A 14,241-nucleotide genomic window follows, 5' to 3' on the forward strand; every position below is an offset into this window, starting at 1 on the left:
TTTGTATCTACTCCAGCTGAATAATGATCCATGCATCACTTCACACCATTATCCTTATTATGCCTCTGAAATGCTCTGGCTTTATGCATGCCTGCATTGGGCAATAATAAGCACAAATGCATAAGAAATTAAGCCTAATTAGACCATTCTCTTGTATGAACCACTTGGTATCTTGCTGAACAACTTAGTATATAATGGGAATTACTTAGAAACATAAAAAAAAAAAAATAAAGGCATGATCATTCCAAGAATCTGTTTTGGCATACCTAACTAAAGTAAATTATTACTGTATTGTTTTGCCAGACAAAGATTTCATGAGTGAGTTCACAAAAGAGGGGCTAGATTCACATTCTCAGAAATTTCTGTGGAGAAAGCACACTGCGGCTAGAAAACATTTACTGAACTTGCTTGGTTAGCCATATTTCTAAACTTCAAGCTTTTAGGTCATAATGTGTAATGACGACATTCTCATGAATCCCAGAAATAATAAAAGGCAGAAAATAATGTGTATTTTGACTTTTGATATCCAACTTTAAACTCAACCTAGTGCTTTAACAGAATCTCTGAGGTATTATCCAGTGATTGGCTGGTAAAATATATATAGGTAGATTGATTCAGGTAGAAAAGTAACAGTCCCTATACCTTCCCTACACCTACAGTACAAAAGGTGGTAAACTGTTGTGCAAAGGGAATGGGAAAAACTTAGTTTTTCCTTCATTACCCCATTGGTCTCAGGGTTCAAAAGCTGAGGTCTTTGCTCAGAAGTTAAAACCGCTGGTGTGGGAAAGATGCTTTTAGAACAGCCCTAGTCTGGATCTAGCTTGACCTGGACCATACTGTAGGAGTCTCCGCCAGTTCCCAGCTCACAGCCAAGACTACTGGAGAATAACTGAGGAGCTAACCCCCTTATAACCATGGCTTCTTACAAAGACGTCCTGTGAGGAGAAGCAATCTGGCGTCTGGAGACTGGTGAGTGTGACCATCTGGACTACAGTAGTGTCCATACAAAAACAACAACACAAAAGTAGACTCAAAACAAACTAGTCACACTATAACAACAAAGTCACGATTATTATTTGGGATTGATAAGCAGTTAAGGTGTCTTTTATGAAAGTTATACAGTGTAAAAAGGATGATAATTTTAGTTAGCTGAACAGTCCAATAAAAATAAGATATTATGTAACAATAAAGGTAAATCCCAGCACCAAAGCAATTTTTAAATTAGAATCTAAATCTACTTTTATCTATTGTCCTTAGAGGTTTTCGTATATACACTCACCTAAAGGATTATTAGGAACACCTGTTCAATTCTCATTAATGCAATTTTCTAATCAATCAATCACATGGCAGTTGCTTCAATGCATTTAGGGGTGTGGTCCTGGTCAAGACAATCTCCTGAACTCCAAACTGAATGTCAGAATGGGAAAGAAAGGTGATTTAAACAATTTTGAGCGTGGCATGGTTGGTGCCAGACAGGCCGGTCTGAGTATTTCACAATCTGCTCAGTTACTGGGATTTTCAGGCACAACCATTTCTAGGGTTTACAAAGAATGGTGTGAAAAGGGAAAAACATCCAGTATGCGGCAGTCCTGTGGGCGAAAATGCCTTGTTGATGCTAGAGGTCAAAGGAGAATGGGCTGACTGATTCAAGCTGATAGAAGAGCAACTTTGACTGAAATAACCACTCGTACAACCGAGGTATGCAGCAAAGCATTTGTGAAGCACAACACGCACAACCTTGAGGCGGATGGGCTACAACAGCAGAAGACCCCACCGGGTACCACTCATCTCCACTACAAATAGGAAAAAGAGGCTACAATTTGCACAAGCCTCACCAAAATTGGACAGTTGAAGACTGGAAGAATGTTGCCTAGTCTGATGAGTCTCGATTTCTGTTGAGACATTCAGATGGTAGAGTCAGAATTTGGCGTAAACAGAATGAGAACATGGATCCATCATGCCTTGTTACCACTGTGCAGGCTGGTGGTGGTGGTGTAATGGTGTGGGGATGTTTTCTTGGCACACTTTAGGCCCCTTAGTGCCAATTGGGCATGGTTTAAATGCCACGGCCTACCAGAGCATTGTTTCTGACCATGTCCATCCCTTTATGACCACCTCTGATGGCTACTTCCAGCAGGATAATGCACCATGTCACAAAGCTCGAATCATTTCAAATTGGTTTCTTGAACATGACAATGAGTTTACTGTACTGAAATGGCCCCCCACAGTCACCAGATCTCAACCCAATAGAGCATCTTTGGGATGTGGTGGAACGGGAGCTTCGTGCCCTGGATGTGCACCCCACAAATGTCCATCAACTGCAAGATGCTATCCTATCAATATGGGCCAACATTTCTAAAGAATGCTTTCAGCACCTTGTTGAATCAATGCCACATAGAATTAAGGCAGTTCTGAAGGCGAAAGGGGGTCAAACACAGTATTAGTATGGTGTTCCTAATAATCCTTTAGGTGAGTGTATATTTATTTATATATGTATGCTTGCAGGTTCCAGAACCTTCCGGAGGCAACCTAAATTAAGACCCCCAAACCACACATCAGCAACACCCCTTTTCCCCAACAAGCCAGGACAAGAAGGGTAGAAAGAGTATAAGCATTTCTTGTCCCAAAACACCACTGAGACGCTCGCCCAGAGATTCCACAGCTACCCCAGGAAAGTGGTTTGTCTTCTGTTTTGGATTTATTTTTCTTTACTAGCCCTCCTCTGTTTGTTTAAATAAAATGTGCTCCATGTGTCTCTCCCGGTTCCAATGCAGGTGTAGATTTTGTTTTACATATTATAGATGACGCCTGTACCCTGTACATCTTTTTTTGTGGTTTTGTATCTTTTTTGTTTAGGTGCACTCTCGCCAAATAGTTGCCAGTGATTAAATAGCTTCTGCTGTCCAGACGTGTTCTCATCAGGACTAATCCAGTGTTCAGACAGGCAACCTCACCTCTTATCTCTCTACTCTCACCATGGAGTGGAGAATAATCACATCAGTCTGAGAAAAAACCTCTGAGACACCTTCCATGCTGGCCCTTTTTTGGTGGACTGCGTAAGTGGAGCCGGCCAAGAAGAGCGAAAGTCTCTTACTGACTGTTTGACTGACTGACCCTTGTTAAATAGCGTAGTGGTTAGTTATTTTATAAATGTCATTCACAAATGAAAGAAAAAAGTATGTTGTTTTGCCATGAAAGAAAAATACGTTATTATGCCATGAAATGAAATAGCTTTGGCAGACTTGCTAGCAATTGCTAAATTCCTATGACTATTCCAGTAAGTTAGTAGATACCGATGAAGCTTATTACTGGCTAACACACTGTTAAAACAGCCAGTGGCAAACTCCATACATAGACGCTATTTGTGGTGGAGGCAGGGATGCCTACAGGAATGACAGGTCCCGGGACAGAATTTGACATTTAGGACCCAAACCACGGGCCAAAAAATGTATTAATTGTAATTAAATGACTGTCCAAAAAGTCATAAACATTTTAATGTTTTCAATTCATAACCTTCTCAGTCCCAATCAGCCATTACTGAACTGCTACATATATATTTAGGACATTCTCTTTTAGATTTCTCCTTCCATTTCTGTGCTCCTAGTTTTGGTTGCATGGTGTCAATGTTTTAGCCAGATAGCTACAGTACTGTAGTTTAAAAAAATGCACTAACTCTGAGTTTGACAACGTTCTTCTTAGCCTTGCTAATGTTAGCTTAGGGTTTCTGGTAGCTAGCTACAGAGAGCTGGTCTAAGCCTTCTTTCGCTTTGCTATTTTTGTAGTGTACGCTGTAGTAGACGAGGATGAACTGACGGTTTGTCATCCTGGTCTCTAGCCGCCATTATAGTTTCTTACAGTAAGCCAACCTCACCCTTTACAACATAGTTATGCTATGTATAATATCATCCAGGTAAAATATGCCAAGGAGGAAAGCCTGCCTCGCAGAAGGAGATTGGCTGGAACGGAATTGGCTGGGATGTAGTGGCATGCTCCAGAAATGATAAAATGACATTCCACCAGCACGTAACTTTATTTTAATTTTTAGTAATAAATCTAAATCTAAAGTAATAAATCTAGTGCAGCTTTAACAAAGTTATGTTTGTACTGGTGTTTAGGGTATCACCCTGATTGGCTGTTGGTGTTAGGGTATCACTCTGATTAGCTGTAGGTGTTAGGGTATCATTGATTGGCTGTTAGTAGAACAAAAATCTTTTACAGAAAAGGGTTTAATCATAATGCTGTATAAAAAAAACAGCAAAAAGTAAAAAAAACAGGAATCCCTTCATCAATGCAATTCTTCTGTTTAAAACCTGTTAACCTTCTCAACAGTACTGAATACATCACTGACTGACAAATAAAAAATGATATGTAAGCCAACCCCCTCAGGCCTGGGCCCGGGACCACATTCACGGTTGTCACCCCCTGTCGGCGTCACTGGGTGGAGGTAAACTTAGTAAGAAACGTTAGTCAGTTTAACTGCATCAATGTCATTCACGAATGGCCAATTAACTATTTAAACGGCCAGTGGCAAAAGGATTTGTTCAGGATAGAGACAAGAGGCTATACTGACACCTGGCAAATGTGTAGCTCCGTGGTGTAGTGGTTAATCACACAGTCTCGTGCTCAATCATTACATTCGTTCTTGATTGGATGATTGGGTATTATGTTGGGAAAGCTGAATGGCATTCATTTCACTATTATTTGGTGATTTCCCAATCACCAGTCGCAAAAATGTACTCTAGCCGTGATGCTTTATTGCTGGATTTTCAGATTTCACAAACAGACACTTAGAGGTTAAATTATGCTAATTAAAAAGGTGTTTTATCCTCTAATTGAAGATATGGCTTTCAATAATATCTTGACTGCTGTTTCTGAATGTGGACTTAAAGAGGAAAGTCAAAACCAAACTGTGTAATATACAGTATGTTAAACTACTGCTCCCAGTAGTTAGCCAACTAATTTTAGCAAGTAGCTACTATAGCATGGTACCACTAAGCCAATGTCAGTCATAGCTGATTGTCCATGCACTGGCACATTATCACACTTGCTCCTAAAAGGTATACTAAAAAAGCTAATAGTCAACACCAAACCTTTGGAAGTGCTGCAGTGCTCAATTTATATTGAAATGTATGTACAAATGGGAACTGGTATCAAGCTTGCTTGTTATTTTATAGATTGTGTTAAACCCCTCCCACCTTTCAGAAGACTGGGATAAAAATGTCTCTGTAAAATTGACCACTAATCCTATGTGGAAGGGATGTAGTAGTGGTGTGGACAGATGATCTCTTCAAAGTCTGAAGCTAAGAGCTGTAGGACTAATTATTATAATGCCCCTCAAAACTCTTATAATTATTATTTACGAATGAGAAAATGTATGCATAAACCACTGTAAAACACTTTGGATAAGAGTGTCAACTAGATTTGGTCCTCAATTCTTTTTCACTGGTTGTAAAAAAAGTGCAATAAGAATTGTTTGATATGTCATGTATTTTCTGATATGTGCCCCATGTTATCAAAACCACTCAATTTTAAACTGGGAATGTATGGCAAATGTAGGTATGATTGTGTTTCTACTTATAGATTATACACAAATAAACAACATATTATACATCCAGCCCAAAATTATTGGTTTAAAAATTATTTTGTTATCTGCAAAATCGCAAGCTGCATCTCTAAATTAAATTAACAGACAGAACTGTTTTGAATAAAGGGTCTATCACCAATTATCTATCCCTTTAAGTTCATATCCTAAATTTGAACTCTGACCTCTTGTCGAGGCCATTCTTTTAAGCAGGATCATATGACCTTAAAGCCTATTTGAGCTCTGCTGATGCTGCTGTAATTTCTGTACCTCTGGGCAGAATTACAAAAGCTCAGAACCTCCAAAAGGTACAAAGTTCTATACCTCATTGTGTGCAAACATCACCGAAAACCTATTATCCAGGAAAGATTGATTTTTGTGAACCTAAACACGTAACTTTATCTGCAAGGTACCTGAAAACGCGGTCATCATTGTTACAGTTTTACACAGTCTTAAACATGCATACAACTCAAAGGCTTGTAAAAAAAAATATTTATTTTCAAAGACACACGCACACTTAACACACCAACCCACTTGAGCAACTCTTCCCTTGAGACAATGGGTGGCGGTGGGGGATTTATTCCCACCCACCTCGCAACATGGTCTATTCATTTCTACAGTGCTGCTATGGATCCATCCATTAACCCTGGCTGCCTATTGGCATTCTTAAAGAAGAATTTAACTTGTTTTCCACTTGATATTAGATAGGTCCTCACCATGATCTGTAGGCCAAGAAAAATGGTAATGGTTCATGTTTCTTTACAAAATGCTAACTTTAGCAACCTCTAGCTAAAAATCGATCAGAGTCCAAGGAATCTGGGATCATGTAGAAACATATTCTCCAAATCACAGAAAATCAACACAACATTTATTTTGTGTTACTTAAAGGTGAGTTTGACATACATTTTTAGCTAGTGCTAACTAACGTTTGCTAAATTTTGTAATGGATGTTTAAAGGAAAATGGACCATGAATTACAGTTTCTCTTGGCATATACTTCTTTTGGGGTGAGGAACCATAACTCTCCTTTAAGGAATTCCGCTCAGGCTAGGCTGCTGAGGACTTAGCAAGCTCCTGCAGAGGAAAATAGGGAGGAGATCTGGTTAGGGAGCATCAATATGACAGTTTCTATGCTGGATCATAATGTGGATAGTTGTGACTTTTAAATTCTATTTGAACCCGAACTCTTCCCATTTAGCCATCACTTACGAATCAGGGATCTCTACTGTTATCTGTATGTTGTTCATATGTATTTACTGTAGTGTCCCCACAAACATTTATCCAACTCACCGGACTGCAGGACAGGCTGGAACTGGCCCGCCATGCAGATCTCCTCCTGTTTTGCACGGACAACACGCTGGATTGCTGGTGGAAGGCCACGGGGATTACGGGAGAAGATGAGAGCATAACCGTCCTCACAGCTTCCATCGTCCTTCAGGGTACGGCAGGCGTAGGTGATGGCATAGTTGTCGTAGTCAGTATCAATAACCCAGTAGTTGTCACCTCCGCTGGACAGGTAGCTTGCCAGTCCCTGGTAGTTCATGAACATCTTGCCGGGCGTGGTGGGGTTAGGCACGGTATACTGGGCAGCCATGTCAGCGCACACGACCCAGAACCTGTCAACGCAACAACACCCATATTAGCACACGACCCAGAACCTGTCAACGCAACAACACCCATATTAGCACACGACCCAGAACCTGTCAACACAACAACACCCATATTAGCCCACGACCCAGAACCTGTCAACACAACAACACCCATATTAGCACACAACCCAGAACCTGTCAACGCAACAACACCCATATTAGCCCACGACCCAGAACCTGTCAACGCAACAACACCCATATTAGCACACGACCCAGAACCTGTCAACGCAACAACACCCATATTAGCACACGACCCAGAACCTGTCAACGCAACAACACCCATATTAGCACACGACCCAGAACCTGTCAACGCAACAACACCCATATTAGCACACGACCCAGAACCTGTCAACGCAACAACACCCATATTAGCACACGACCCAGAACCTGTCAACGCAACAACACCCATATTAGCACACGACCCAGAACCTGTCAACGCAACAACACCCATATTAGCACAAAAAATTTTACATTTTCAGACCACAACACTTTTGTTAACACCCAAACTAGAACCTGCTAACACAATAACATTCAAATTAACATGCAACACAGAGCCTGCCAACACAAAAATAGTAATTTTAACGTACAACCTAGAACAACTCACATTACCACACAACTCATCCATATGTAAAATTGTGTAACCAGCTCAGTCTCTGTATGCTTTAAGTGCTACTTGATACTCACCCAAAAAGGGTGACTCGTCCCTTGGAGGAGGCAGTCATGGTGCCGTCATCATCAACAGTGTACTCAGCAGAGATGTTGTCCTGGAGGAACAAGCCCTCTGGGTCCTTCTTCTGCAGGGCATACCACTTCCCAGCATACTGCAACAGAGAGAACCAGAGAAAGTTTAAACAACAGTTCACAATCACGGTATACACGTCAAGACAAAGATGGAGATTCCAGACTCAGCTTGGTCAGCCATTGTTATCATCTGTTATACCTTGTTGTAATTATCCTTGTATGCATGCTTATTCGCTCGTGTTTACCAACTGACACATTTTACATTTCTGTCTAGGGTTGTGACCCATGATGTAAATATTGTAGCCAATCTCACCCTCTTTGGTTCAAAGTTCTCCTTGACTGTGAAGCTGTCGACCACGCAGGAGGCAGACCAGGCATATTCCACGCTGGACATTAGAACCATGAGGAGAGCCAGCTTTGAGGACCCCATGCTGCACAGAGGGAAAGACAACAGGGATCAGACAAGAGACACTGAAATGTTCTCCTGTCCAGTAAGTGAACATGCAGTGGATTCCAAGAGACACAAGTGGCTTATCATAGAAACACTGTAGTTGCATATTACATATACGCTGGAATGAAAAGACATTAAAAAAAATACTTTCATTTTTTTCCTCCAAGGAACCTTGGTCATTCTGTTACATGTTTATATGGTCCGATGAGATGAGCTGCCCAATTTCCATTTTTACACAGGCAAAACTGAGTCTTAACAGGCTAGTACCATTTTAACACAATTCATACTACATTAACAAATTATATTTACCACTGGATTCACCAATCGCTGGAGCTTACCTGTCTTTGTGAATGTGAGCAGTTAGAGGAATTCAGTGATCTCGGCTTTACTGTTGTCAGTTAGGTCGTGAAGTTTCTTGTGTTTATGGGTCCTTTATATATGGCAAACACAGACACGCTTACTGATTATTTTCACTTCTAAGTAAATAAGGTGCTTATATCGTGAGTTAATCTGGTTGGTGAAATCCTGGCTGTAATCTGGCTTCACCTCTGAACCCTCCCTTGCCTCCCGTAAAAACAATTAGTGCTTTATGTAACTGTCAAGACACATAAATACTTGTAGTGCATTCCTGGCAAGAAGCTTTTGGTGAATAACAATGGATTTAAATCGAAAATCGCATTTTCACAATTTCACCATAACCTTAATGTTTAGAATTGAATCGCAACCAAACCGTTCATATGCCTCCATTTGCACTCTTTTTTTGTTGCTCAAAATCAATCAAATTTATATTATAAAGCCCTTTTCACATAAGCAGTTGTCATGAAGTGTTTTAACACAAAACAAATTAAACCAAAACAATGGTTATCCCCAATAGATGGTATAGCTTTACAATCTAACATAAATCTGGTCTAACTTCACTTTACATTGGATAGATTTTCATGGTTCTGGGGTTATTTCTAATAATTTGACACTAATATCCAATATCCATTTTACCCTGGTATCCAAATGAGCTGGCTTTTTAAGGTTAACAGAAGCCCCACAGAGCCCCACCTGCAGGCTTAATAGAAAGACTTGGAATGTCCATCACTACAAGCGGTAGAGCAATACATCATTGCACATCACCATAGAGCTCTTCCTAGCCAATATGATTAGACCGTCATTCCATGAATTAGTTAATTAACAAATTGACAGGTCTTGGGCTTGGTGCAGCTGAAATGTTCTACACAACTCTTCTCATCTGGGAAATCCACTCTGACCCGCTGACGCTGGTGATATTGTGTAACAGAAGTGCCATGTGAGAGAGCCCTGGACACCACAGCCTTACATCTATTACCTAACAGCTACTTTTACACAAGGCGCCAATTCCCACCACCAGCATGTACTGCCTCCATGCAGTCTGTGTTCAGCTTTCGTCTGTCAGTACAGCATGCAGTCCAAGTTGCAACAACACCTGGTGCTACCTGACAGGATCTGTCTGCCGGTGTCCCCTGAGGACACCTGGGTCTGAGGAGTGGCAACGTGTGGCTCTAGACCCACCAGATGGTGTCATAGTGTATTAACAAGATTGGCTTGTGCCTGGGAGGCTAACGGGCCCAACAGAGTAGCGTCTCCATTACTCTGTCCCTATATTATTATATTATCAATTAATTTGATGTTGTGTACTGAATTCGGTTCACTACTCTGAGGCAATGTTACTGTCTATTTCTGGGACAGCTCTGTGGGCATTAATTAGTTCTTCAGTTGTTCTCCAAGCTAATGCCTGTACTATATTTATGCCTGTGAACACATGCTCAATCTTAAGCCTCATGGAAGATTGTCTGCACGTTGGTCTCTGTTGACTATAGCATACAATATTGTACGGTATCATTTTTTACCATTGGTAAAGCTGCTGAGAGTGAGTGCACATTAGCTGACTATTGTTGACATGTCGAATGAATGTATGGTCCTAATGTGTAATGCTTAAAGAATGGGAACAAGCAATGGTCCTAATAAGTACTGGTTAAAGGGTGACGACATGGCATAGTACTAATAAGTACTGGTTAAAGTGGCCACTGTAGCCAAAACAATAACAACCTATTCTCTCCACCACTGTTTCTGTAAAAAATGTAAGCCAAGGTTTAGTGCTGGAGACATGTCAACACTGAAATTCTAGAAAAGAGCTGTGGAAGCAAAGACTAACCATCCATGATGATTAAAGAACAGTTCTACACAGGATGAAGTCAAAACGGAACTTATATTTCTGGGATGGAGTACAACAGTTGAGTTAATGCCGGGAGGCATTTATGTTCTTTATGAATCCATGTGTTGTCCAAAGATTTATTTATCTACTGCAGATTCCATCCATCCATCCATCTTCTTCCGCTTATCCGGGGCCGGGTCGCGGGGGCAGCAGTCTAATCAGGGATGCCCAGACTTCCCTCTCCCCAGACACTTCCTCTAGCTCTTCCGGGGGGACACCGAGGCGTTCCCAGGCCAGCCGGGAGACATAGTCCCTCCAGTGTGTCCTAGATCTTCCCCGAGGTCTCCTCCCGGTGGGACGGGACCGGAACACCTTCCCAGGAAGGCGTTCCGGAGGCATCCGAAAAAGATGCCCAAGCCACCTCAGCTGACCCCTCTCGATGTGGAGGAGCAGCGGCTCTACTCTGAGCTCCTCCCGGGTGACCGAGCTTCTCACCCTATCTCTAAGGGATCGCCCGGCCACCCTGCGGAGAAAGCTCATTTCGGCCGCCGGTATCTGGGATCTTGTCCTTTCGGTCATGACCCAAAGCTCATGACCATAGGTGAGAGTAGGAATGTAGATTGACTGGTAAATCGAGAGCTTCGCCTTGCGGCTCAGCTCTTTCTTCACCACGACAGACCGATACATCGACTGCATTACTGCAGAAGCTGCACCGATCCGTCTGTCAATCTCCCGTTCCATCCTTCCCTCACTCGTGAACAAGACCCCTAGATACTTAAACTCCTCCACTTGAGGCAGGCACTCTCCACCAACCTGAAGTGGGCAAGCCACCCTTTTCCGAGTGAGGACCATGGCGAGAGGATAGACTCTACTGCAGATTGACCTTTCAATATAAAAATGCTTGAACATAATATTGATTATATGAATCTTAATAGCATGGTCAGTAGAGTCAGCCAAGTGAACTTTGGTCCCTAGAATGAACCTGCTGCCATCTTGTGTTCTGTTATAGTAATGCACCTCTAGGATGAGATTTGGGCCAAGAAATAGATAATGATAATACACCACAAGGGGTCAACAGACTATTGGCAACAAACAGGCAACATTGAGTCTTGCAATGGTTGGACAAATATGATAGTATCATTAATCTTAATAATAGTATTAATAACAATAACTATTTGGAATCACAGCTGTTTCTTATGATGCAGTTGTCTTTGGTTGCAACGTTAATGTCTAGTCTTGATTCTGGGCTTTGCATTTGGAGTCTGTTGTTGGTGTCTGTCAAAAAAAGTGCCAATTCAAGTCAAGCTGACCATCATTAGGAAGATAAATCAGAATAAAATGATCACAGACAAAACATTAGATGAAAGTGAACTGCTTTGGAAATTAGAAGAAGAAAGAACTGGTTAGCTCAGCAATGGCAAATTACCTGGTAGTCCAAAGACAACCTCTACAGCTGATGACCAAGAAAAGCTCTCCATAATGAAGAAAAATAAATAAATAAATAAATAAATAAATAACAAAAGGGCCGTCAGGAGGTAGGTGTGGATGTGTCAGCCACCATCATCCGCTGACCAATTCACCAATCAAACTACATAGGCTGGATTGCAAGGTGCAAAAACACTTGTTGGCCTAAAAAACATGATGGCCTAAAAATACTTAAGAGTGCCTGTTCTAGAAAAAAAACGTTTTAACCGATTAGACAAATATTAGCATGTTATAAAGTGATGGGAAGAGGAATGTCTGGAGAAAAATAATAACTGAAATACCACCTCAACTGTGAGATATGGTGGAGGGGGTGTCATGGCATGTAAGTTTGCCACTGGAACTGGCTCATTTGTCTTCATTGATGATGTGATTACAGTTTGTCTCCTCAGATACAACCAAATGGCCAAAATGTAGTTAAATGTGCTTGAATATGAAACAAGACAACAACCCCAGATACACAGCCATAGTTACCAAGAAGCTTTTTAGGGCAAAAATGTGTAAGGTTCTTGACTGGCCAAGTCAATCACCTGATCTGAATCTAAGTCTGTAAATTAAAAGGCCCATGGTCTGTTGATGTCTGTGTTCACAGAATTCATCACTGCATGCAAAAGATATGCAAACAAGTAACAAAAATGCCTACTTTATTCTACATAATGTTATTGTGACACAAATACTTTAGTCACCCTTAAATTGGGGAACTTTGTCCAAAACTTGTTGTATAATCTAAATGGTTCATCCAATACAGATGAAAATTATGATTGTATAATTTCAAAGGAATACAGAGCTTGATAAAACTTGTGTTACTAACCAAGTACTTTTGGAGTTCCCAAGATGAGAAAATCCTGTCACTCATGCAGGGTTTTGGCTGGGCTCTCTATGCTGTTTGAGTCTGTTGATTGCAATCTCTGTGCTGTGGAACATAGGTTAGTGTGTGTTCTTGTTTGCCTTACTCATTAGGCCCTTAATGGTGTGCTGAAGAATCTTGAATTTGATTCCGATATTGAACAGGCAGCCAGTAGAGCCATTTTTGAAGGTTTGTGAGATCTGCGCAGCTGCACTCTAGGTCATTTGGAGTTGAGACAGAAGCCTTTCTGACACTCCTGTCAGCAGTGTTTTTCAGTAGTCAAAAGATGAAGGTACACATTATATGGGTAAATTGGTTAAATCCCACATCTCCATTAGTAGAAAGTAGCTTGCATGAATGAGGCCTTGGGATTAACAGTTCCTGTGTTACTGCTCGCCGCGTTCACTGACTGACTCATAGTTCCAATAGTTTCACTAGTTTGTGAGCAAAAAACTGTTACATTTACATTACATTTATAATGAAGTAGCAGTTATATCCAGCACATTATTAAACAACGAACAATGTATACTATGCATTATACCCCGATCAGCCATAACATGATGACCACCTGCCTAATATTATGTAGGTCCCCCTTGGACCGCCAAAACAGCCCTGAGGCATGGACTCCACTAGACCTCTGAAGGTGTTCTGTGGTATCTGGCACCAAGACGTTAGCAGCAGATCCTTTAAGTCCTGTAAGTTGCGAGGTGGGGCCTCCATGGAACGGACCTGTTTATCCAGCACATCCCACAGATGCTCGATTGGATTGAGATCTGGGGAATTTGGAGTCCAAGTCAACACCTTGAACTCGCTGTTGTGTTCCTCAAACCCTTGATGAACAATTTTTGCTTTGTGGCAGGGCGCATTATCCTGCTGATATAGGCCAATACCATCAGGGAATACTGTTGCCATGAAAGGGTGCACATGGTCTGCAACAATTCTCAGGTGGGTGGTACATGTCAAGTAACATCCACATGAATGGCAGGACCCATGGTTTCCCAGCAGAACATTGCCTAAAGCATCACACTGCCTCCACATAATGCTCTCCAGGTAAGCAATGCACATGCACCTGGCCAAACGTGATTCACCAGACCAGGCCACCTTCTTCCATTGCTCCGTGGTCCAGTTCTGATTCTTACATGCCCATTGTAGGCACTTTCGGCAGTGGACAGGGGTCAGTATGGGCACCCTGACTGGTCCGTGGCTACACAGCCCCATACATAACAAATTGCGATGCACTGTGTGTTCTGACACCTTTCTATCAGTACCAGCATGAACTTTTTCAGCAATTTGAGCTACAGTAGCTCGTCTG

General features: G+C 41.6%; 1 protein-coding gene across 1 annotated transcript; it reads right to left on the reverse strand.

Moving 5' to 3' along the window:
* Positions 1-6,056: 6,056 nt before the first annotated feature.
* On the reverse strand, positions 6,057-8,887 carry rbp4l (retinol binding protein 4, like). The gene is made up of 5 exons (XM_010877285.4): positions 8,760-8,887; positions 8,284-8,401; positions 7,914-8,050; positions 6,871-7,196; positions 6,057-6,654 (listed from the first exon to the last, which is right to left on the reverse strand). The coding sequence occupies exons 2-5, from the start codon at positions 8,398-8,400 to the stop codon at positions 6,644-6,646; spliced, it is 591 nt and encodes a 196-aa protein (XP_010875587.1). The 5' UTR covers position 8,401; positions 8,760-8,887; the 3' UTR covers positions 6,057-6,643.
* Positions 8,888-14,241: the final 5,354 nt, after the last annotated feature.

This window comes from Esox lucius, chromosome 14 (assembly GCF_011004845.1).
Source record: "Esox lucius isolate fEsoLuc1 chromosome 14, fEsoLuc1.pri, whole genome shotgun sequence".
NCBI lineage: Eukaryota > Metazoa > Chordata > Actinopteri > Esociformes > Esocidae > Esox > Esox lucius.

Coding starts and splice junctions, on each gene's coding strand:
- rbp4l (XM_010877285.4), bottom strand. CDS start 8,400: ATGGGGTCCTCAAAGCTGGCTCTCCTCATGGTTCTAATGTCCAGCGTG. Junction 8,051..8,283: donor AGAACTTTGAACCAAAGAGG/GTGAGATTGGCT, acceptor TCTCTGTTGCAG/TATGCTGGGAAGTGGTATGC. Junction 7,197..7,913: donor GGACGAGTCACCCTTTTTGG/GTGAGTATCAAG, acceptor TTGCGTTGACAG/GTTCTGGGTCGTGTGCGCTG.